This window comes from Lacerta agilis, chromosome 12 (genome assembly GCF_009819535.1).
Source record: "Lacerta agilis isolate rLacAgi1 chromosome 12, rLacAgi1.pri, whole genome shotgun sequence".
Classification (NCBI taxonomy): Eukaryota; Metazoa; Chordata; class Lepidosauria; order Squamata; family Lacertidae; genus Lacerta; species Lacerta agilis.
This window is the reverse complement of record NC_046323.1, coordinates 55,864,664-55,890,240: the sequence shown is the minus strand read 5'-3', so window position 1 is coordinate 55,890,240 and position 25,577 is coordinate 55,864,664. Positions and strand designations below refer to the sequence as shown.

Below are 25,577 nucleotides of genomic sequence, written 5' to 3'. Positions count from 1 at the left end.
GCAGCACCAGCAAAAAGAAAATGATATTCTAGGCTGCATCAACAGAAGTATAGTGCCTGGATAGAAGGAAGTCATGCTCTAATCTAACTTGGTCAGACTCCACCTAGAATTGTGTGTCCGGTTTTGGGCACCACAAGTTAAGAAGGATATTGACAAGCTGGAACATGTGCAGAGGAGGGTGACCAAGATGATCAAGGCTCAGAAAAACACAGTCTTATGAGGAATGGCTGAATTCAGTATGTTAAGCCTAGAAAAGAGGAGATTGAGAGAAGGTCTGATAGCTGTTAGGATATTGGTACAGACCGAGCTGCAAAAGCAGCAGCGAGGCTGATATGACTTGTGTTTTTCCCATAAGACAGCTGTTTTGTCTTTCTCTCAACCATGTAATGTTACTTACTGTATATCTGTCAGGGGATCGCATCCCTCTTTAGATGTTGCTCATGAGAAACGACAGGCTCTCCGGTAAGCTAAAACTATTTATTTTCATTATGTAGTTACAGAGTCTCTGATATACGTCTGGTCAGTTACTTTCAGTTTCTTGGAGTGGCGGGCTCTGTCTTGCCCGCCAACACAGAAAACGGCTGGGAACTTTGAATTGTCGTCTGCGTCGCCTCCCCCCCCCCATTGTCTCCTCCTCCTGTCTGAGACTGACTGCTCTTGGTCTTTGCCCTTCCCTCCTATAGACTAGCACCTCTCCCTCTTCCGGGGACAATTCCTGACGTGGGCTTGAGCTGGAAGATGAATCAGTGGAAATTATCGGTGGCTGCTCTCTGTAACCGAGCGACCCCCCTTCTCTGGAGGAAACATTATCCTGCTCCTCTCTCTCTCCCTGTTCCTCCTGAGTTGCCCCTTTCCCTGACAATATCTTTACTTTCACTTTCAGTTCTGGCTCAAGAGAGAGAGATGCTAGATGCCTTATGCACAGCTCTGACTTACTAAGCTGGCAAGCAGAGACATGCTCTGCATCTTATCTACAATAAAATAGTTTAGCCTTAATGGCTTGTGTGTGTTGTTCTTCACACTGGGGAACAATCGCATATCAATGTGCCACTGGACTCGAGTAGCCAGGAGTGCACCCAGGCTTCGTCCCTACCTTGGGGGGTCAGTCTCACAACTTGCCCCAGCAGGACGTTTGCTAATATCTTGAAATATTGAAACAGCTGCCACATTGAAGATGGGGCAAGCTCATATTCTCCTGCTCTGGAGGGTAGGACAATAATCAATGGCTTCAAGTTACAAAAAAAGGAGGTTCTGAGTAAATTTCAGGTAGAACCTTCTGACAGTAGGAGCTGTTTGACAGTGGAATCGACGGTGCATTCTCCTTCTCTGCAGGTTCTTAAATAGAGGTTGGATGGCTATATGTCTTGCATGTTCAGTTGAAATTACAACATTGCAGGAGGTTGGACTAGATGGCCCTTGGAGCCCCTTCAAACTATAGAATTCTATTTTTCTATGATTGTCCTGGTATGCATTCTTTGATGTGAAGTGAGATTGACTTGCTGACTGAAGCTCTTTCCACATTGCAAGCAGTGATATGGTTTCTCCCCTGTATGAATTCTTTCATGCGCTGTGAGATTGGACCTCTGATTGAAGCTCTTTCCACATTCCAAGCACTGATATGGTTTCTCCCCTGTATGAATTCTTTGATGAGCTGTGAGATGGGTGTTCTGACTGAAGTTCTTTCCACATTCCAAGCACTTATAAGGCTTCTCCCCTGTATGAATTCTTTGATGGGACATGAGGTTGGAATTCTGACTGAAGCTCTTTCCACATTCAATGCACTGATAAGGATTCTCAATTGTATGAATTCTTTGATGGGCTGCGAGACTTTCCTTCTGGGTGAAGCTCTTTCTACATTCCAAGCACTGAAATGGTTTCTCCCCTGTATGAATTCTTTCATGGGAAGTGAGACTTTCCTTCCAGGCGAAGCTCTTTCCACATTCTATGCACTGATATGGTTTCTCCTCACTATGCGTTCTTTTATGGGAATTAAGATGGGAGTTCCGACTGAAGGTCTTTCCACATTCCAAGCACTGAAATGGTTTCTCCCCTGTATGAATTCTTCGATGGAAACTGAGATTTAACTTCTGGGTGAAGCTCTTTCCACATTCCAAACACTGAAATGGCTTCTCTCCTGTATGAATTCTTTGATGCACCCTAAGAATGGCACTCTGACTGAAGCTCTTCCCACATTCCAAGCAGTGATATGGCTTCTCTCCACTGTGTGTTCTTTGATGGGAAATGAGTTGGGAGTTACGACTGAAGCTCTTTCCACATTCCAAGCACTGATATGGTTTCTCCCCTGTATGAATTCTTTGATGCGAAGTTAGTGTTTCCTTCCAGGTAAAGCTCTTTCCACATTCCAAGCATTGATAGGGTTTCTCCCTTGTATGAATTCTTTGGTGAGAAGTGAGACTTTCCTTCCAAGCGAAGTTCTTACCACATTCCAAGCATTGATATGGTTTCTCCCCTGTGTGGATTCTTTGATGGGCTGTGAAATTAGCCCTATGACTAAAGCTCTTTCCACATTCCAAGCACTGATAAAATTTCTTCCCAAAGGGATTTCTTTTCGAGGAAGTGGAATGGGACCATTGACTGAAGTTGCCTTCACACTCAGAATATTTATTTCCCGTCTCTGTTGTGTAGACATTGTCATGGTCTCCCTTGTTCTTCATTTCCAATTCATCACCATCTGCAACAAAGAGAGGAACGGATCACAGCCTCAGGGAGAAACGCAACCCTTGATTATTGAATAATGCTAATTAATGCTTGGGGCAGAGGAAGAACTGTGGGGAATTAAAAGAAAGGTCTTATAACAGGCTTCACTGCTTTTGTTGACAGCCATTAATGAACATATTCATGGAAACCTGAGTGTCAGGAATGGGTCAACAATAAATTGCATGGAGTAAGTGAAGTTAACTCTTTATGAGAAGAAACAGCTTGCTCAGTAGTGTCCGGCCTCACAAGCACAGCTAGACTTCCCAGTAGGTCTTGCCCCCATGCCTCTAAGAGTCTAATATTCTATGATTCAAACATCAGTCATCTCTTTGGTCAACCATAAACTTACAGAAACTGACCTTGCCCCTATGAGACACGTTATGGGAACTGAAGGTCCCTGCCTTCCCACAACTAACTAAGGCAACTCTTCTCCTGGATCCTTCCCAAGTGATCTGAGACTGCCAGTGGAATTGTCTCTGCTCCTCCCCCTTCATACCTCTTCTGGTTTAGGAAGATGAGGGGGGGAGGGAAGCTTGTCACAGCAAGGGAAGGAGACACCCTGGCTTCTTCACCAGCCTAACTCTCTTCCTCAGCTTCTGCTTCTGGACTTCTCTCTGCCACAAACTCCCCCTGCTGCTTCCTCCCACCATTGCTCTGCATCCAGTCAGTCCATGAGACTGAGATTTGAAAGGCCTAGCTTTTCTGGCCAAATAATGGAATTTGCACCATATCCAATGTTTGTCATCTCTTTGGTCAACCAAAAACCGACAGAAGCAAAAACAGAAACAGAAAAAAGTGACAGAAGCTACTTCTACTTCCATAAGATCTCTGAAGCCTGAATTTCAAAAGGACTAGGCAGTTCAGACCAACCAGGTTTAAAAGGGCAAAACTGGAGGATAACTCTCTATTTCTTGGAAACCCAGCCAGACGGACGGGGTATAAATAATAAATTATTATTATTATTTACAATTCACTGTGGGCGTATCAGAATCCCAGATGCTCTTGGTGGTGTTATTGTTTAGCTCCAACAAAATATCGCAGGTTAGTCACACAGAGATACGCATTGAATTTCAAAACAGGTATCATGAGCCAACAGGGAGTCTTACCAAGAGAGTCCATAATTCCACAATTCTCCTCCATGACTTCCTTATGCAGAGCTCTCTGGTCAGGATCAAGCAACGCCCACTCCTCATCTGTGAAATGAACAGCTACATCTTCAGAGCACACAGGACCCTAAAATAAAAAGGGAAAGTCCCCTTCTTAGACAACATACAGATTATCTACTACACATTGCTCTGTTGTTTTCTGCCAGTTCATTGCTGCTTTGTTTTAATGGAATTGTTTTACTGTACATTTTAATCATGGATGCATATTTTAACTTTTTAACAAAACTGTTTTATTGTGTATTTTAATTACTGGTATTCATATTTGGGGGAATGGGTGGAACTCCAAATGGTGTTCTTCAGATCATTCTGTCTGCTCAAACATTCCAGTTCCCCTCTTTACTCTCCCCGTCTACTGTTCTGGAGGAGGGGGAACCTTCACAATGTCACAGGAAGGGGAAGGAGGGGGAAAGCCGTTTAGTGCAACTGGTGGGGTTGGTTAGGGGAGTCCTGGCCACTGTTTTTTTATGATTTGTCAACTGCTTAGAAGCCTATTAAATGATAAACTTAGAAATGAAACTGAAGCTGCTGGTAATTACCGGTAATACCAGCAACATTCAGGAGCCTAGTTAAGGTGAGGTGGTTCGTCATTCTCAGGACATACCGGTAAGCCTCCTGGAATGGCATTTACAGCCTTTGTTAAGGGCAGTTGTGACAGAAATCAAGAGCAACAGAAACCTGGCTGCCTCATCTCACAGCCTCTTTCCCCCCCAATGTTCCTTCTCCCTACCTGATCCGGTTCCATAGCTGCTGCTTCATCCAAAGATGAATGAGGAGGTCTCCCTGGCATCATTCTGTTACCTGTGAGAGACAAAGGTAAGTGGCCGGCCATTATCACATGCTTGTCTTAGAGGTGAAGCAGTGCATCTCTAACTACAGATGGGCCTTTTAAAAAGTCTCACCTACTGAGTGCGTTTTGACTTTGTTATCTTAGCTATGTAAAAATACATGTCCTCCCCAAAATGTTGGGGGGGGACCCACAGATTAGTGGCAAAATCTACAGAATGTGTGGCCAAATGGGAAAAAACTCCTTCCTCCTTACCCATTGGCCTCTCTTTGGTGTCCAACAGAGTCCTCTCTGCCTCAGATGAATCCAGGCCCATTTCTGCAAAGATAATCTTTCCCTGAAAGGGCAAAAGGGATTGAAAACAGAGAATGGGGAGAAAGATTAGAAAAGAAATGGCAGGGGCAAAAGCTTTAGGGGTATCAGATATCATTCCTTTGGAGGCTTTCCCAAAAAAATTGTGATATTAAGACAGAATTTTAGGGTACATTCTCTCACGTTCGAAGCCCTTTGGGAGCACCCAGAGGAAAGTCTCTCTCACCTGCTGCTCTGCCTGCTTCCTCTCCTCTGCCTGACTCAGGAGGAATCCTTCAGCGAGGGCCACCGCCTGAGAGCTGGTCTCTGCTCCACATTCCCTCACCCAGCTCTCCATCTCTGGTGGAAGGACAGCCAGGAACTGCTCCAAGATCACCAGGTCCAGCATCTCAGCTTTTGTGTGCTTTTCTGGCTTCAGCCACCGACAGTCAAGGTGGTGGAGTCGGCCGCAAACCTCTCGAGGTCCTTTGGCCTCCTGGTAGCAGAACTGCCAGAAATTTTGTCTCTGCACTTCTGAGCTGAAGGTGTCCTCCTCACCCAGGATCTTCTGCAGAGAGTTTTCCCAGATTCCACCACTGCTCCCAGTGTTGATGGTATGGCCTCTTCCTGCTTCAGGGCCAGCTGAGTCTTGCTCATCCATCTGGGCTCTCAGGAAGCCTCCAAGAGATCGGAAGAAAGTTCTTGGTCCTACTGCCAAGTTCTGTCTGTCCTAAGTAGAGGCGTTTGCAAATCCTACAAAGCAAATACATTGTTCTGTTATGACATCGATACACAGCCAGGGAAAGGAAAAGGTTCCCTGAATCTTGTTAGGAAGCAGGGCTGGACTGCAACACAGCCCAGACTCTGAACTTTCTTTTTCAAAAAAGGAAAAGGAGAAGTCAGTGTCTAGCCCTACTGGAAGGGAAGTTACTATGCAAAATGTGCAGGAAACATTGGGAATGTCTGTCAAATGAATCAGCCAAGAGAGGGCATCCTGGGGCAGATCCCCCCTTGGGGCATTCCCTCCCCACAGAGGCACCTTCCCCCCTTTCCCAAGGCCTCTGACAACGGAGACATGCCTATTCTTGGGATTATTATTTGTTTTAACGTTTAAAAATATTTTAAAATGGTTGCAGTCTGCTCTGAAGCATTGGTAATACCGGTAGTAGTAATAATACCATCAAAGAATAATAATAACAACATAAAGGCTCAAGCATGGGGGGAAAGCCTCAAGTTACACAAGACATTCTAGAATTAATAATAATAATAATAATAATAATAATAATAATAATAATAATAATAACACCGGTAATAATAATAATTTTATACCCCGCCCTCCCTGCCGAAGTTGGGCTCAGGGCGGCTAACATCAGATATATAACTTTGGTATATAAATTACCTCCTAAAAACAGGTCAAAATCAAATTAAAGTCTAATTAGATGGCTTTCCGCAGGTTTAGGGTTGGGAACAGTAAGTGCTCATCGGCCCAACTGTTTACGCTGATCTCGTATGGGCCTGTGAGAATGCTGTGAGGCCTCTTTCCTATTAGTTCTTATACAAAAAGAGAAGGAGTCAGGCTGAGCCCCAACCAAAGGCCTGGCAAAACAGCTCCGTCTTGCAGGCCCTGCGGAAAGATGTCAAATCCTGAGGGGGGACGGGGACCTGTTGGAATCTGCAGTTTTGAGCATTTGGCTCCATCTCAGGCACTGACCTCTAATAATGAGCCATATGTTGTAGATATTCCCGTAAACTAATTGTGATATACAAATGACAAGAAAAGACTCCGTCAATTTATCTGTATCCTTTCTTATTCCTCGTTTTCTCCTTTTGCTTCAACCCAGGTTCTCCCAGGAGGTATTTTCCCTCAGAGCCAGAGCTGAGTGTGGGGCTGCAGTGCCTCCGAGGTTCCACCAGAGGGCGGGAGCCTCTCTCTCTTTCTGATTGGCTACCAGCCCTTTTGGAGGGAAAATCCAAGGAGCCCTTTCTGAGGGAGAGAGTTGGGCAGGGCCAGATCTGAGAGGGGAGGTGGGGATTTTATTATTATTATATAATAATAATAATAGTAATTATTATTTTTCAGAGAGGCTCTGTCTGAGGGAGAACTGGCTCTGATCCAAGACTATTATTATTATTAATATTCAGAGAGGCTCTGTCTGAGGGAGAACTGGCTCTGATCTGAGAGGAGAATCTCTCTAGCCAGAAGGAGCCTCACAGCTTAGATAGGAAGACGACCCAGTGGAGGGTCTGGGATTTAATCTGGAGGCAGGATTTAATCTGGAGAGCCGAGTCTGAGGAGGAAGGAGAGGGAGAAGCTGTGGGAAGATGGACTAAACCAGGGTCTCCTTCCAGGCAGGAGGGGAGAGACGTCCTAGGAAAAGGAGACCCCCAAACCAAGAACAAGGCCTGAGAGGATCCCCTGAGTCTGTGGGAAATCCCTCAGGAGTGGCTAAGAGAGAGGGGGAAGGACGAAAAATGCCCCTCGCTCAGGAACCAAAGTATTAGGCTGAGAAGGAAGCTGTGCTGTATTAAAAGTATTTAACTGTAACCCAGGTCATAACTAAGTAAATGGACAGAAACAGAGTTAATTATTTCATCTCCTATGGTAGAAACCTGAACTTCCAACTGAAGTGCAACATGTAAGCTTTTAGCAACAGAAGTTTAAGAAAAGCTGGGCATATACTACAGTGACATCTTTATATTTAGTTACAGGTGGGTAGCCATGTTGGTCTGCCATAGTCGAAACAAAATAGAAAATTCTTTCCAGTAGCACCTTAGAGACCAACTGAGTTTGTTCTTGGTATGAGCTTTTGTGTGCATGCACACTTCTTCAGATACCAAAATTCATTTCCCCCCCTTCAAAATATACTCTGAAGAAGTGTGCATGCACATGAAAGCTCATATCAAGAACAAACTCAGTTGGTCTCTAAGGTGCTACTGGAAAGAATTTTCTATCTTTATATTTAGTTTAAGTAATAAGCTAACTTTTATTTGAAAGAACGCACCTCCTGACCCCAATTTATTTCACAAACCACTTCTTTTTGTAAAGAAAGAAGTTCTTGTTTGTTCAGCAATTTCCTAAGACTCTAAATCACTAAGTTTTCCCTCACACAAGATCCTCGCAAGGTAGCCTGTGCTAAATTGCAGAAATTCATGTCACTGGCCTGCCAAGCCGTGGGTCCACTATACTTAATGGGGGGCAGTTAGTGGGGTGAGTCTGCCGCATTATTAGTTGATGGTCATTGGTGGGATCCAAGAGCCCTAAGCAGGGTACATCAATTTTTACATAACTAAAATCTGAAATGGCTACCAATGTCCAAATGCCCTCGGCACGTGAGGCTTTTTCTGTGGCCCATCTCTAGTTCAACACGCATAGCTTCACCTCTGGCAGAAGCATGCGCTCCTGACTTCTCATTCACCTTTCTGTCTCACAGATGGCGGAGTGATTCTGGCAAGACCGCCTCATCCATCTTTTCTTGGTGGCGGAGGAGAAGTCGCGGCTGTGGAACCAGATGAGGTGGGGAGAAGGAGCATGGGGGGAAAGAGGCGGAGGGTGTGATTGGCGTACCATGAGGTGGGTCTGCTATATTTAATGGGGGCAGTGGCAGAGGAAGCCGCTTGGTCACCCGGGGCAGCAAACCCGGGGGCATGGCAGCGGCGCATTGCTGCGTACCACGCATGGCGCATGTGTCGCATGTGTACTGTGCCGCTCCATAGCGGCGCTGGTGGGCGGGCCCTGGGGCGGAGCGGCCTCGCACCCCGGCTTGCTCGGGGCCCGCCGGGGGGGCTTGGGCGGGGCGGGGGGCACGCCAACCCCATCGCCCCCACCTCGCTACGCCACGGAATGGGGGGCAGTTAGTGGGGTAAATCCGCTACACATGGAAAAAAAGATAAATCCTAATATAGGGGTCAGCAAACTTTTTCAGCAGGGGGCCGGTCCACTGTCCCTCAGACCTTGTGGGGGGCCGTATATTTTGAGGGGGGGGGAATGAATTTCTATGCCCCACACATAACCCAGAGATGCATTTTAAATAAAAGGACACATTCTAAACATGTAAAAACACGTTGATTCCCGGACCGTCTGTGGGTCGGATTGAGAAGGCAATTGGGCCAGATCCAGCCCTCCCCGGGCCTTAGTTTGCCTACCCATGGTGTAATATAATCTTAGAAATGCAGTAGCAGTAAGAAAGTAATCAAAATAACACCCAGGACAACACATAAAGCCTCAATCATGAGATAAAATAGCCTCAAGTTAAACCCAGAGCCTCAAGAAACAGCCATGGAGAGGCTGGAATTTAGAGAGTTTTGAGCATTTGGCTCCATCTGGTTGACTTTAATTTAAACATAAATCATTATCTTTGCTTCAAAGCCCCCCCCCCCCATGTTCATCAATAGACCAACACTTTATATTCTTTTCCACTGGTAACAAAAAAGGAAAAGGGACTGTTTCCCCACACTTAATCTAAGCACAACCACAGTTGCTACTGACTAGGCATTTGGCTGTGCGATGTTCAATGTTATCTGTTAACTGCTCTGTCCTGTTTGCCCTTTTTCTGCTTTTGCTTAAACATTTCATGAACCAGGAACCCAGAACACTGTCTGACCTCTAATAATGAACTATATGTTGTAGATATTCCCATAAACTTGGTGTGCTATTTTTGTGATATACCAATCATAAGAGAAGACTGGGTCAATTTATTAGTATCCTTTATTATTCCCATGATCCTTGTTATGAAACTCAATTACGTTATTCCAAAAAGACAACACACACTCCCAGGTCCCCCTCTGCACTGCATCTGTAAAGCAGGATGAGACCCCTTTAAAGAGTCCATAGACTCCCAGGAGCCATAGTTTGTAAAGGGTGCTGAGCGTTGCTAGGAGACACCCCCTTGGAGTGGCCAGGCAACCCGTCCTCCTTGCCAGGGAACTCAGGGAATTATAGCTGGTGGGAAGAGTGTCTCCCAGTAACTCTCACTACTGGGGGGGGGGCTGCCCCTTTCACCCCCATCCCTCCCAAGGTTCCCTCCCTTCCCAGCAGGGCCTCTCCTGCTGCCTTGGATTCCTTGGATGGGGAGACCTCCGGTGGTTCTCCTGATCATTTGGACACCTGAGAGGCTGCATGTCTGAACAGGCACACGTGGGTCAGCCAGGAGTCTGGATAAGACTCCTGTCTGAAAGCTTTCCTTCTAACTGAAGGACAAGGGAAGGTTCGCTTGCATGCAGATCATTGAAATGGATGCAGAAAATCAGTTTCTTCCAAAAGCGCCTGGATCTGGTCAGTGACCACTTACTCAAGAACCTTGCTCAGGAAAGGGAGATTAGCAACTGAACTGGCCGTGAGTTGGTTAGGTTCTCTGAATCCAGGGAAGGTTTCTTAAGGAGTGGATTTACCCCTGCCTCCTTCAAGCAGGAAGGGACCACCCACTCATGCAGGGAGGCACTGACCACCTCCCTGGCCCAGCCAGCTGTCTCCTCCTCCCTGCTATTTCTTATCATCCAAGGGGGCGTAAGAGTGCAAGTTGTGGCGCTGACTGATCCGAGCACCTAGTCCACATCCTCCAGCCTCACGAACTGAAACTCATCCAACACAACAGGACCAGACTGTGCTCTGGACGCCCCACGAGGCTCGTCCGCTATTACGGCAAACTCAAGGTCTGGGTGGATGAAAGCGATTGTTTCTCCACAAAGCAGCGAGCAGCGTTTGCTCTAAAGCAGTGTTTTTCAACCACTGTTCCGCGGCACACTAGTGTGCCGCGAGATGTTGCCTGGTGTGCCGTGGGAAAAATGGAAAAATTACTTTATATATAGTCAATATAGGCACAGAGTTAATTTTTTTAACATTTTCTAATGGTGGTGTGCCTCGTGATTTTTTTCATGAAACAAGTGTGCCTTTGCCCAAAAAAGGTTGAAAAACACTGCTCTAAAGGAAGAACAGGGTTGCAGACCTCCTGCAAAATCGCCCGCCCCCTGGCTTTGCAGAGAACAAGGGGGGGTGCAGGACCCCCCACTCGCTGATTCTGCCCCCCTGCATGATCTGAACACGGCCCCCATGCATTCCCGCCTGCAGCCCTGGGACCCCCTTTCTCCCCACTGCACCCAAAGGGAGGAAAGAGAGGAGACTCACCAGTTGCAGGAGGAGCCACCGAGGCAGCGCTTGCAAAGGAGACAGACAAAACATCCACGCCCCGCTTGCAGGAAGTGACCTATCCTACCCCACCATTCTTTCCTCTCCTCTCTAGCAATTCGGCTCAGTTCCTTTTAACGCTTGGCAAGCCAAAGGTCCGAAGCTCACCCCACCCCGCTTTCTCTGCGTTTTCTTCCTCCAGAGCAGGAGCGCAGGAGGAGCACGCACGCACGCACGCACACGCACACAAACCCAAACCCAAACCTAGAGATGCTGTATTTTGAGGGGTCTGAGCGGGTCTCTCGCTGGGTCTGAAACAGCAGGAAAAGCTTGCAGGGGGGCGTGTCCCCCTCCTCGAGCTGCATCTCCTTTCATCCCCATCCTTGTCTCCTGATTGGCTGCGACGCGCTTGGCTGTAGCCAAAACCAAACAAGAACGAACCAGATCCCACGTGGAGCCACGTTCATGGATCGTGGCGAGTTGAAGAGGGGGTGTCCCACCCATTCAAGGCAGCGTCCCTGTCCCATGTACCCCCTTCCTTCCTTCGAGTCTTCTGGGGGCCTGATCCTGGCTGCGGTGCTTTGGAGAGGGCCTTGGTCAGCTGGGGATGTGCGTGAGGCTTAACAGGGGACCTGAGCAGAAAGGGAGGAGGCAGGCAGGCGAAGAAGCCTTTTCCTGCTGCCTGATCCGCCCCCACCCCCGTTTCCACCAGCTGGGAAGACAAGTCGGCCCCTGCCGCTCATCTGGGACATTGTAAAGGATGATGGGAGTGGGCAGAGGGGGGAATTTGGCAAGGGAAGCAGAGAGGGCTGCAAAAAAAAAGAAGGGGAGTCTAGTCATTTCTGTGAGTGAGCTAGCTTACTGGATAGTTAGAAAGAGAGCGCACTGTACAAAAATGGGGCGGGGCTGCTGGTATCCCCACGCATCCTTAGGGAGAGCAGATTTGGGAGGGGGGAGGTTTCCTCCTAGTTGTGGTTATCTGTCTTTCTTTCTTTCTGGGCTTATACTGGTTTCTGCCTCTCCCCCTCCAAATAAATACCAATTGACCTCTACTTCGCTTTCTCTCTTCTGTATCCCCAGCTGCCTGGTCAGCTGTATTTTCCTGAGGGCGAGGAGTTGACCACCTAGTGGGGAAAGAGCTCTCCATGTGATTCAAAGTGAACTTTGGTTGTATTAACACACACACACACACACACACACACACACATTATAACATATATTCAGATTATCGAATTGCTTTTTTTAAATTTTATTTTCCCTATCTTACCCAAAAACAGTATTTAGAAGGCAACGAATGACTCATGATTCTTTAAAGCCTTTTCATGCTCTAATGCTTCACTGTAATCTCCTCCCTTGAAGCCCAGGAAGACACCTCTGCCACTCTAATCCACTGGTTTACAGGCTCCTCAGATGAATTGAGACACCCTGGGGTGAGATGCTCAGAGCCGGAAACTCCAGGTCCTAGATTACCAAACATTTTTGGGCCACTGCCCCCCACTCCTCCCCAGTGCCCCCTACCATATAAAAGCATTATTCAGAAAAGCTGTTTGCACAACCCACTAATGAAGATAGCAACACAATAAATTCTAAATGGTAACAGCTGCATATTTATTCAAAATCAAATGTACATTTGTCAATATATTGTCAACAGATGCCTCCTAAAACAAAATTTGGAAATAATTTGCAGATTCCTCCTCAAGCAGATCATTGGAGGGACTTTGAGTGAAGGAAGAGAAGTGAAGCTAGAGAAGATTATTTGGAGTGGGCATGCCGTGCCTCCCCTAATAATTCCTGGTTTTAAAAATTGCAGTTAAAAACAATCATCTGGTAATGTCTTGTTAGTGTGAGTTAGTTACAAATATATATAGTACCACTGCAGGTTAGAATGGGTTTTCTGTATGTTTTAAAGGAGCAACAACAACCCAACAACACCCAATGAAAATAAGAGCTTATTGCTTAAAGCTGAACTACAGCTCCCATCACTCTCATCCATTGGCCACACTTGGCTGAGCCTGATGGGATTTGAAGTCTAGCAACACCTGAAGTTTGAGCTTAAACTACTTCTAGACTTACTCCCTTTTAAGTCCCTTTTCAAAACTTGCATATTAATCACAAAGTCTTGTCTTAAGTAAACCAGCAAAGCTGCAAAGAGCCAGTGTGGTGTAGTGGTTAAGAGCGGTAGACTCGTTATCTGGGGAACTGGGTTCGCGTCTCCACTCCTCCACATGCAGCTGCTGGGTGACCTTGGGCTAGTCACACTTCTCTGAAGTATCTCAGCCCCACTCACCTCACAGAGTGTTTGTTGTGGGGGAGGAAGGGAAAGGAGAATGTTAGCCGCTTTGAGACTCCTTCGGGTAGTGAAAAGCGGGATATCAAATCCAAACTCTTCTTCTTCTTTAATACATAGTTTAATTACTACAACACAAAACCAATGAACTTGATCATGCAGTTAAAGTTGTGTGCACTGTCACACCTTTGCCTCTTAGCACCCTCCAGGAAAAAAACCTTCATGGGGCGGTATCACCCACTTTAGGGACCAAGGGGAAGCCAGTGGTTGCAGAGGTACCAGCCCTTTAACTGCCCAAGTATGGCATTCAGGTGGTGGGGCCTCAAGTCAGCCAATAGCAAGCTAGATTCATTGGTAACTCCAGGCCACTGCTGAGATAACTGCTCTGCCTCTGCTGCAGGGTTGCTAGCTGGGGTATTGAAGCTGACTCCTTTGTCCCTCTCCATGGTACTGATCCTGCCTGCCCACCCCATCCTGACAGCTGAGGATCTGGGCACTATTGAAGTCCTCTTGCCGGTGCAGTGGTCAATTTCCCATGGACAGAATACCCATGTACCACTCGGACGTCCGGCGAGGATGCCATTGCGGGCGGTTGAGGGTCGTTTCGGCAGCGAGACGACCCTGGCCTGCCCTGGGGGTAGGAGCTCCGCTACCGCACAGCGGGCTCCGCCAAACCGCGGGTCGAGCGTCCCGCGGCACGGGCTCTCCAGCGAGCTCACTATGGCGCTGAACCCTTCTCCCGTTCCCCTTGTAAAAGGGGCGCGGGAGTGAAGGGACAACGGCGCCGGGCTGTGGAGGTATGCCCCAACCGGGCTGGCGAAGCGGCGGCTGCCGCCCGCACTGAGCGTGTCGTTCTACCTGATTTGGAAGAAAAAAAGAAGAAACCCATAGGCCGTGAGTACGGAGTTAATTGGATTTAATTTTTTTAACAATTGGCACTCCGGGAGGAATGTTAAAAAGGAAGCCCGTTCCTCCCTTTGTTGAATGAAGAAAATAACATTGTTTCTAGCTGCTGCTGCAGTAGCGGATACAAAGTTTCTATGGAGCTTTTGACAAGTGAGACTGGCTAAACCCCTTTTAGGGGAACTAAATTGTTGGAAATATTTCTTCTTTGAAGTTGATGGATTACAATCTTTTCACCCTGACTCGGGGGGAAATGGCGGCTGAAACTTATGGTTAAAGATGGAAAAGTACTGAAACTTGATACCCTCTGCCTACTTCTACCATGCTTGGTTTCGCTTTCAAACTGGCTTTAGACTCGGGACTGACCCATGAACAAAGGATTATTTTTTTGAAGTTAGAAATGTTAAACCAGAAATTAAATTTGTTGAAGCAGGATGTCGAGGAAACGTTATATGCTACAGGAAAGACTCTTGAGAACTTTGCCAAACTGGAAGAAAACCTTGCTAGGGAACTTGAGGAATTTTTTGAGAAACAAAGTACAGTGACTATGCAACTCCGAGAACATGGAAAATCCTGTTGGTGTGAGAGACCCAGGGTTAGAACACAATTTATATCCAATTTCTGGGGTGAGAGCCCAGGAATGAAGGGGAAAAGACTTGTGAAACTACAACTAGAAGATGACTGGAATTCTGAAATGGAGATGCTGGAAGGTGATGATTTGTGTTCCCTGGAGTTCCCTGCAAGGATGTTTATGGACTGCGTCTGGACCTTTGGTTTTAAAGAAAAAGAGGACATTCTGGACAATGATGTGGGAGGGAGATGGAGGAATGTCTGGGGGGTGATCCCGAGATGGCAAAGAAAAATGGTTAGAAGAGGGATAGGGTGAGAATATTTAAAATATAATTAGGATGGCTCACCATGGTACCCTGAAGTCAGTGTGTTAAGAATTTAAGATTTTGAACTAGTGAAGAGATATGTGAATTGTTTATCAGCAGCAGTTTAAGTAAAATAAGATGCAAGATTTGAGCTAAGAAGTAATAGGTTGTATTATGAAGTAAAAATGAATATTAAGAAGTCTGTTTAGATATTTTGGATGATTTAAATTTTAGAGATGAGAAGTTATTAAAGTAAATTAGAATTGGAACCAAAGGAGAGAAAACGGGGGAAGTCACCCTGTGTAGATTTAAAACAAGAATTATTATTTTTCTAACCAAGAAAAAGAAATACTGGTGTTCTAGTGGTGGTTTGTATTTGTTTTTTTATTCTTTTTTGATTGTTGTATGTGTTGTTGTATTTGTTTTGTTGTATTGTCTTTTACTGTGTGGAAAACCAATAAAATTTTTGTAAAAATAAAATAAAATAAAAGAATACCCATGTACCACTCACAAGGTTTTTCATTCATTCACTCTCACTTCTCTTCAGCAGTGTGATGCAGCTGCAAAAATAGCTAATCCTATTCTAGGCTGCAAGGGACACGGGTGGCACTGTGGTCTAAACCACTGAGCCTAGGGCTTGCTGATCAGAAGGTCAACATTTCGAATCCCCACGATGGGGTGAAATCCCATTGCTTGGTCCCAGCTCCTGCCAACCTAGCAGTTCAAAAGCATGTCAAAGCGCAGTAGATAAATAGGTACCGCTCCGGCGGGAAGGTAAACATTGTTCCTTGCGCTGCTCTGGTTTCGCCAGAAGCGGCTTAGTCATGGTGGCCACATGACCTGGAAAAGCTGTCTGCGGACAAACACCTCCCTCTGCCAGTAAAGCAAGATGAGCGCTGCAACCCCAGAGTCGTTTGCGACTGGACTTAACTGTCAGGGGTCCTTTACCTTTTATTCTAGGCTACATCAACAGAAGTATACTCCCCATAATGAGGGAAGAAATAGTCATGCTCCTTTCTAACTTGGTCAGACTCCAACTAGATTTCTGTGTCCAGTTTTGTGCAACACAATTTAAGAAGGATATTGACAAGCTACTACATGTTCAGAGGAGGGTGACCAAGACAATCAAGGGTCACATGGAAGATGGAGCAAGCTTGCTGCTCCAGAGGGTAGGATCCAAACCAATGGCTTCAAGTTACAAGGAAATAGGTTCAGACTAAACAGCAGGCAGAACATTCTGATGGTGGACTCTCCTTCCTTGCCGGTTTTTAAGCAAGAGATTGGATGACTATCTGTCATGTATGCATATTTTTTACAATAATTATATTTATTACACTAATTGAATGAAAGCCTCATTATAACAGTGACAAATTATAATGCAATTACCAATCCCAATCATTCAAATGCCAAATTACATAATTTAGGTGACCTCCTGCATACTAGAATTGATGGTTTGATGATCTACTTTATTTCTGATTTCCAAATTCTTATTCATCTCAATTACACTCCAGTTGAAATAACAATCTCTTTTACAATAAGTGCAATATAATCAACATCCATTTGTGTTAATTCATTATACGATTTAAAAAGTTATAAGTGAAATGTTACAACTATGTCCTTATTCCTCCTGTGTGTGTCAGTTATTCTGTCTCTGTTCCTTCCTGTCCTTGTAAAATATTATATCTATCTTTTTCCCAGCTGTTGCTGCTCTCCGTCATGCCTTGGGCAGAGCTAATATACCACTGTAGTTTCAGAAGTTCTCCATTGCTCCTTCCTGTGATTCACTGTTCTGCAACTTTGACAGCAAGTGATGTTGTTCTTTCATTCCACTACCTTGTAATCTCTCGTGATTTAGAGCTCATTTTCTGCACCTTATATCTGGCTCTCAAAACGTTGGGTAGAAAAGGTTTTATTCTCCAGTGAATCTCCTTTCTGAGTGTCTCCGTAAACCTGCTGATTAAAGTGTCCGTTTCAGAATAAACACCTTTCTGACAGATAAATGACAAACAAGAGCTACTTTTTATGTGTATGTGATTTTATATTATTTTATTTTGTTCTAAGCTTTTCAATTTTGTAATTGGCATATTTATCTTGATACTGGTCATTAATCGTGATAAAATGACTACTACTACTACTGGTGTGCATTCTTTGATGAGAAGTCAGACTTCTGGGTGAAGCTCTTTCCACATTCCAAGCACTGATATGGTTTCTCCCCCGTATGAATTCTTTGATGGGGAGTGAGACTTTCCTTCCAGGCAAAGCTCTTTCCACATTCCATGCACTGATATTGTTTGTCCTTGCTGTGAGTTCTTTGATGGGAACTGAGTTGGGAGTACCGACTGAAGCTCTTTCCACATTCCAAGCACCGATAGGGTTCTCACCTGTATGAGTTCTTTGATGGAATGTGAGAGTTAATTTCTATGTGAAGTTCTTCCCACATTCCAAACACTGAAATGGTTTCTCCCCTGTATGAATTATTTGATGGGAAGTGAGAGTTACTTTATGGGTGAAGCTTTTCCCACATTCTTTTTTAAATGAATTCTTTGATGCACCTTAAGAACGGCACTCTGACTGAAGCTCTTTCCACATTCAGAGCACTGGTATCATTTGTCCCCTGTATGAATCCTTTGATGGACTGAGAGCTTGGCGCTGTGACTGAACCTTTCTTTACATTCAAAGCACTGATACGGTTTCTCCCCTGTATGAGTTCTTTCATGGGAAGTGAGACTTCCCTTCTGGGTGAAGCTCTTACCGCATTCCATGCACGAATAAGGTTTCTCTTTGCTATGAGTTCTTTTATGGGAATTGAGATGTGACTTCCGACTGAAGCTTTTCCCACATTCCAAGCACTTAAATGGCTTTTCCCCTGTATGAATTCTTTGATGGGAAGTGAGAGATAATTTAATGGTGAAGCTCTTCCCACATTCCAAGCACTGAAATGCCTTCTCCCCTGTATGAATTCTTTCATGGTTCTTAAGGCTAGCACTGTGACTAAAGCTCTTTCCACATTCCAAGCACTGAAACGGCTTCTCACCTGTATGGATTCTTTGATGGGACATGAGACCGGCTCTCTGACTGAATCTCTTCTCACATTCCAAGCACTGAAATGGCTTCTCCCCTGTATGAATTCTTTGATGGAAAGTGAGATTTAATTTCTTGGTGAAGCTCTTCCCACATTCCAAGCACTGAAATGGCGTCTCCCCTGTATGAATTATTTGATGCGCTTTAAGGTTGACAACCTGAGTGAAGCTCTTTCCACATTCAAAGCACTTATATGGTTTCTCCTCACTGTGAGTTACTTGATGGGAACTGAGATAGGATTTCCGACTGAAGCTTTTTCCACATTCCAAGCATTGATACGGTTTCTCCCCTTTATGAGTTCTTTGATGGGAAGTGAGAATTTCCTTCTGAGTGAAGCTCTTTCCACATTCCAAGCACTGATATGGTTTCTCCCCTGTATGAGTTCTTTGATGTAAAGTCAGACTAGTCTTCCAACTGAAGCTCCTTCCACATTCCAAGCACTTATACGGTTTTTCCCCTGTATGAATTCTTTGATGGAAAGTCAGATTTTCCTTCCGGGTGAAGCTCTTTCCACATTCCAAACAGTGAAATGCCTTTTCCGCTGTGTGAGTTGTTTGATGGGATGTGAGATGGACCCTCTGACTGAAGCTCTTTCCACATTCCAAACACTGATATGGTTTCTCTCCAGTATGAATTCTTTTATGGGACCTGAGACCTGTGCTCTGACTGAAGCCCCTTCCACATTCCAAGCACTGATATGGTTTCTCCTGCGTATGAATTCTTTGATGAAGAGTGAGACTATCCTTCCGACTGAAGCTCTTCCCACATTCCAAGCACTGATAGGATTTCTTCCCACAGAGATTTCTTTGGAGGGGAGTGGAATGGGAGCGCTGACTGAAGTTCTCTATAAACTCCATATATGTGTATCGCTTCTCCATTGTGTAGATTTTGTCATGGTCTCCATTGTTCTTCATTTCCGAAACATCACCATCTGTAACAAGAGAGAAATGGATAACAGCTTTAGGAAGAAAGGCAGCACTCGATTATTGAACAATGCTAAGTAATGCTTGGGACAGAGGAAGAACTGAAGGGAATTTAAAGGAAGGTCTTACAACAGGCTTCACTGCTGTTGACAGGCATTAATGAACATATTTGTGGGAACCTGAGTGTCAGGAGTGGGGCAGCAATAAATTGCATGGAGTAAGTGAAGTTAACTCTTTATGAGAAGAAACAGGCTGCTCAGTAGTGTCAGGCTTCACAGCAACACTTCTCAGTAGATCTTGCCCCAATGACTCTAAGATTCTATGATTCCAACATCAGTCATATCTTTGGTAAATCAAAAACTGACAGAAGGTACTTCAACTTCCCGAACGTCTCTGAAGCCTGAATTTCAAAACCTAAACAGTTCAAACCAGCCAGATCATTAATTTAAAAAGCAAAAGTGGAGGAAGAATATTCACATACAAAACAGTAAATAACGTTCCATTCACAGTTCACTATGAGGCTGTCAGAACCCCAGATGCTGTGGGTGTTTTTGTTTAGCTCCATCAAAATACTTGAGGTTCATCTCATAGAGATCCATACTGAATTTCAAAAGAGATTGTAATCCAAAAGACAGCCTTACTGAGAGAGTCCATGATCCCACGATTCTCCTCCATGACTGCCTTATGCAGAACTCTCTGGTCAGGATCCAGCAACGCCCACTCCTCGTCTGTGAAATGGACAGCTACATCTTCAAAGCACACTGGAGCCTAAAATAAAAAGGGAAAGTTCCCTTTTTAGACAACATACAAATTATCTACTACACATTTCTCTGTTGTTTTCTGCCTGGTTGCCCCTTCTCACAGCCTCTTTGACTGCAATGCTCCTTCTCCCTACCTGATCTGGTTCCATAGATGCTGCTTCTCCTCTGCCTCCATGCAAAGATGGATGAAAAGGTCTTCCTGGCATCATTCTGTCACCTTTAAGAAAAAATGGTAAGTGGCAGTGTTGTAGTATCAGGTTAACACAGGGTTAAACCTGGAAAGGATATGACGTCTCACAACTGGATATGTGCATCTGTTGAACTGATGCTATTGTCTGTATCACACTTTCGGTTTCGCTTTTCTGTGAGCACCATGCAAGAAGAGTGTGCTCCAGGCTGATCTGTATATAGTTTGTAATAAAGTAGTTTGTAGAACAAAAACTACAGACTCCAGAAGCCTTATTATCAGGGACTAAGCTGTGTTGCTCTGCTAAGAACTATGAAACATATGCACAGGAGGAAGCGCACGGACCCAAATCGTGAGTTAACGACAGAATGTCGGCCCGCTACCGCTACAAAATTCAAGAGGCAGGCCATTAGCACATGCTTTTCTAAGAGGTGAAGCAGTGCATCTCTAACTACAGATGGGCCTTAGAAAAAGTCTCACCTACTGTGTGCCTTTTAACATTTGTATTTTAGATAAGTAAAAATACATGTCCCTCGTTTGAGATCTTGGCCCCAGGTATCCTACCCCAAAAGATGAAAATAACCCTCGGATTAGTTTCCAAATCCACAGAACATAACCAAATGGAGAAAAAAACTCCTTCCTCCTTACCCATTGGCCTCTCTTCGGTGTCCAACGCAGTCCTCTCTGCCTCAGAGGAATCCAGGCCCATTTCTGCAAAGATAATCGTTTCCTGAAAGAGCAACAAGGATTGAAGAAAGAGAATAGAGAGAAAGATTAGAAAAAGAATGGGAGAGGCAAAAGCTTTAGTGGTATCACATATCATTCCTTGGGTGCTTTCCAAAAAAGATTGGGGGATTAAGAGGGAATTTTGGGATACTCTCTCTCACCTGCTGCTCTGCCTGCTTCCTCTCCTCTGCCTGACTCAGGAGGAAACCTTCGGCCAGGGCCACCGCCTGGGAACTGGTCTCTGCTCCACATTCCCGCACCCAGCTCTCCATCTCCAGGGGAAGGACAGCCAGGAACTGCTCCAAGATCACCAGGTCCAGCATCTCAGCTTTTGTGTGCCTTTCTGGCTTCAGCCAATGACAGTCAATGTCATAGAGTCGGCTGCAAACCTCTCGGGGTCCTTTCGCCTCCTGGTAGCACATCTCCCTGAACTTTTTTCTCTGCATATCTGAGCCGAGGGTATCCTCCTCACCCAGAATCTTCTGCATGGAGCTTTCCCAGATTCCACCACTGCTCCCAGTGTTGATGGCATGGCCTCTTCCTTCTTCAGGGCCAGCTGAGTCTTGCTCATGCATCTGGGCTCTCAGGAAGCCTCCAAGAGATCAGAAGGATTCCCTTGTTCTTCTGCCCAGTTCCGTCTGTCCTAAGTAAGTAGAGGCGTTTGCAAATCCTACAAAGCAAATATTGTTCTGATATGAAACAGATACACTGTCAAGAGAATAAACAGGCTCCCTGAGAAAGTGTGGGTGAATCTTGCTAGGAACCAGGGCTGGACTGAAACATAGCCCAGACTCTGAACTTCCTTTTCAAAAAAGGAAAAGGAGAAGCCAGCATCTAGCCCTACAAAATGTGCAGGAAACAGGAAATGTCGTTGAATGAATCCGCCCGGTTGCTCCTGCCTTTCAGTGTTTATTAGTCAAAGAATGAAGTCAGAACTGTGACTGACTAGTGAGGCATTTCTAGGAGTGTAATTTTGACATTAGGCTCTGGAGCCACAGCTGGTACAGTTTGATCTCGCCCTCAAAGGCACACTCTTCCATTGTCTCCAGAGACAAGACGGATACCAACCATCCCTGGGGTCCTCAAGTGTTGCTCTCTGTCCCATCCCCACTTCAGGGCCCATCTCCTTCCTGCTTCTGTCTCATTTTCTAGCATCTGGAATCTGTGAAAAAATTCTCAAGGGAGACTCCTGGGGTGGGATCCCTTTTTCTTTCCTCTGAGGGCCAGATACCTATCTAGCCACCCCCTGAGGGCCAAAGGAAAGCACAAAAAAGTGAGTAAAAGAAGGGCTCACATTCCTACTGGGATTGTAAGGGACCATTTCCAGCTCCGGCTACTTTGCCTTGGGACAGAGATGACGTGGCCAGGGTATTCCATCCCCAGGATGACATGGGATTATTGCCGTGTCTTCTATGTGGCACTGCCCTTGAAGATGGTTCAGAATCTGCTCCAAATTGTAGAAGCCGTATTGTTGGCTGGGTTCCCTTTCTTCATGAAGGGAATTCCTTTCCCCCTCTTTTTCTCCCAAGGAGCATCCATGGGTCTCCTCCTCCTCATTGAATCCCTCCCATTACAACCCCTGAGAACACATTTAATTCCTGTTTTAAAACAGCTGCATTGGTGGTCCGTTCATATACAGGTCCAATTCAAAGTGCTCACAGGGGTATAATATAATAAGAAGAATTTTTTATTTACACCCCGCCCATCTGGCTGGGTTTCCCCAGACCCTCTGGACGGATCCCAACCAAATATTAAATATTAAAAGCACAATACAATGCAGCGGCCAGGTTATTGGCTGGGTCCTTTTTCCATATCCCCCCCCTCAATTCTATGTCATGTCATTTATCTCTTGCCCAGGATATCATAGCAAATTTAACCAACTCATCCTTTGTTTCCCACTCCAACAATAATTTATACATTCTGCACATTATTTTTTCCTGTAATATCTCTAAGTTCCCTTTCAAACTGTGAACTTCGGAGTCATGAAACCATATTTCTTATCCACATTAAGGATTCCATTTAGTTGATAACAGTAAAACCAGTCTGTCACCACAGAGCTAACATCTTCAAGTTTCTTCTTTCTTGCTCTGTAACGTTCAAAATGTCTCTCTGTGTTGACCATGTTATGTCTTTTCAAGGATATTGTTTCAGCAGGTGAGAGACAAAGTGCTGTCTTCTTTTCAAGCAGGTTTTTAATATTTGTCCCATAGAAATTCTTCCTCACTAAAGGTAAAGGGACCCCTGACCATTAGGTCCAGTTGCAGACGACTCTGGGGTTGCGGCGCTCATTTTGCGTTACTGGCCAAGGGAGCCGGCGTACAGCTTCTGGGTCATGTGGCCAGCATGATTAAGCCGCTTCTGGCGAACCAGAGCAGCGCACGGAAACGCCGTTTACCTTCCCGCCAGAGTGGAACCTATTTATCTACTTGCACTTTGACGTGCTTTCGAACTGCTAGGTTGGCAGGAGCAGGGACCGAGCAACGGGAGCTCACCCCGTCGCGGGTATTCGAACCGCCAGCCTTCTGATCAGCAAGCTCTAGGATCTGTGGTTTAACCCACAGCGCAATCCGATTCAAATAACTCTTATGTATTTTAGCTTTACCATGGCATAGACATGCATGCCAAGTGAATTTAACATCCTGGTCCTCATCTTGGTAGTTCCACCCCCCTCAGAGTCTTGTGGGAGTGGCCCAAGAGAGGGCACCCTGGGGGCAGATCCTCCACTGGGGGATTCCCTCCCCACAGAGGCACCTTCCCCTCTTTCCCATGGCCTCTGACAACAGAGACATGTTGCCTATTCCTCTGATCGTTGTTTTGTTTTGACCTTTAAAAATATTTAAAAATGGTTGTAAGCTGCTCTGGGTAACAAATGTAACAATGGTAACAATAGTAATAATAACAACAGACAAGAATAATAATAACAACCTGCAGCCTCAAGCATGGAAAATAAACAACTAAATAAAGCCTCAAGCAGTTTTTTGAGCGTTTGGCTCCATCGGGTTGATTTTAATGGAAACATAAATCATTATCCTTGCTTGGAAGCCCCTCCCACGTTCATCAACAGACCAACACTTTATATATTTTTCCACTGGTAACTAGGAAAAAGGACTATTTCACCACACTTCATCTACGCACAACCCGGCCAGGGGCTCCTGACGAGGTGTTTGCGATGCTCAATGTGATCTGTTAAGTGCCCTGTCCTGTTTGCCCTCCTTCTGCTTTTGCTCAAACCTGTTCACGAACCAACAACTCAGACACTGTCTCACAATTAATAATGAAGCATGCATTGTAGATATTCCCATAAATTTATTGCGCTATTTTTGTGATAAACCAATAACAAGGAAAGATGTCCATTCTCCCCCGACACGGGGAAGAGAGAGGAGACTCGCCGAGGCAGCGCTTGCGCAGGAAAAAGACAAAACGTCTTTTATTTTTGGCGCATATCTTATTTCTGAATGTTTCCGTCTGGCTGCAACCTCTATTAACAATTGTGACTCCTGCATAAATCTAAACGCCGTTTATTTGCTAGCCACTATTTTCTGAGCATCCATTGTTACAAAGGAAGAACAGAATTGCAGACCTCCTGCCAAATCACCCGCCCCCTGGCTTTGCAGAGACCAAGGAGGAGGTGCAGGACCCTCCACTCGCTGATTTTGCCCCCCACCCCCCCGCGCATGATCTGAACACGGCCCCCATGCATCCTCGCCTGCAGCCCTGGGATTTCTCCCCCATCCACCCAAAGGGAGCAAAGAGAGCAGACTCACCAGATTGCAGGAGCCACTGAGGCAGCGCTTGCAAAGGAGACAGACAAAACATCGCCGCCCCCCCCCCCCGCCACTTGCAGGAAGTGATTTGGGAGGGAGGGGCTTTTGTTCTGGAAGACCTGTCCCACCCCACCATTCTGTCCCCTCCTCTCTAGGAATTCAGCTCAGTTCCTTTTAACCCTTGGTAAGCCGAGGGCCCCAAGCTCGCCCCCCCCCTGCGTTTTCTTCCTCCAGAGCAGAAGCGCAAGAAGAGCACCGCGCATTGCACCCCCGTCCCAGAGATGCTGTATTTTGAGGGATCTGAACTGGTCTCTCCCTTGGCCTGAAACAGCAGGAAAAGCTTGCAGGGGCTGCATCTCCTGTCATGCCCATCCTTGCCTTCTGATCCGCAAGGCTGCGGGCATGGCGAGTTGAACGGGGTGTGTGTGTTGAAGGGGGTGTCTCACCCATTCAAGGCAGCGTCCCTGTCCCACCCGCTTCCTTCCTTCCTTCCTTCGAGTCTTCTGGGGGCCTGATCCTGGCTGCGGTGCTTTGGAGAGGGCCTTGGTCAGCTGGGGATGTGCGTGAGGCTTAACAGGGGACCTGAGCAGAAAGGGAGGAGGCAGGCAGGCGGAGAAGCCTTTGCTGCTGCCTGATCCGGCCCCCGCCCCCCTTTCCACCGGCTGGGAAGACACGGAGGCCCCTGCCGCTCATCTGGGATACTGTAAAGGATGATGGGAGTGGACAGAGGGGGAATTTCGCAAGGGAAGCAGAGAGGGCTGCAAAAAAAGAAGGGGAGTCTAGTCATTTCTAGGAGTGAGCTAGTTTACTGGTAGTTAGAAAGAGAGGGCACTGTACAAAAATGGGGGTGGGGGGTTGTTGGGGCTCCACACATCCTTAAGTTTAGGGAGAGGAGATTGGGGAGCTGGCAGGAGGGAGGTTTCCTCCTAGTTGTGGTTTAGCTGTCAATGGCCCGTCCCAGGTGAAACCAGAGTCTCTGGAATCTGCACC

General features: G+C 45.9%; 2 protein-coding genes and 1 long non-coding RNA gene across 3 annotated transcripts; all 3 read right to left on the bottom strand.

Annotated features, from left to right (window-relative positions):
* Positions 1-1,333: 1,333 nt before the first annotated feature.
* Positions 1,334-19,881, bottom strand: LOC117055484 (zinc finger protein 850-like). Its single transcript, XM_033165018.1, has 8 exons — positions 19,791-19,881; positions 18,385-19,157; positions 17,752-18,300; positions 4,924-5,005; positions 4,612-4,682; positions 3,825-3,951; positions 2,157-2,692; positions 1,334-2,084 (listed from the first exon to the last, which is right to left on the bottom strand). The coding sequence occupies exons 1-8, from the start codon at positions 19,822-19,824 to the stop codon at positions 1,443-1,445; spliced, it is 2,814 nt and encodes a 937-aa protein (XP_033020909.1). The 5' UTR covers positions 19,825-19,881; the 3' UTR covers positions 1,334-1,442.
* On the bottom strand, positions 7,890-17,251 carry LOC117056207. The gene is made up of 3 exons (XR_004427706.1): positions 16,889-17,251; positions 9,442-9,444; positions 7,890-7,907 (listed from the first exon to the last, which is right to left on the bottom strand). It is a non-coding gene; the product is annotated as an uncharacterized LOC117056207 (long non-coding RNA).
* A 79-nt stretch (positions 19,882-19,960) lies between the features above and the next one.
* LOC117055482 (zinc finger and SCAN domain-containing protein 32-like) lies at positions 19,961-24,643 on the bottom strand. Its single transcript, XM_033165017.1, has 4 exons — positions 24,588-24,643; positions 20,985-21,493; positions 20,746-20,827; positions 19,961-20,127 (listed from the first exon to the last, which is right to left on the bottom strand). The coding sequence occupies exons 2-4, from the start codon at positions 21,396-21,398 to the stop codon at positions 19,961-19,963; spliced, it is 663 nt and encodes a 220-aa protein (XP_033020908.1). The 5' UTR covers positions 21,399-21,493; positions 24,588-24,643.
* Between the last annotated feature and the right edge of the window lie 934 nt (positions 24,644-25,577).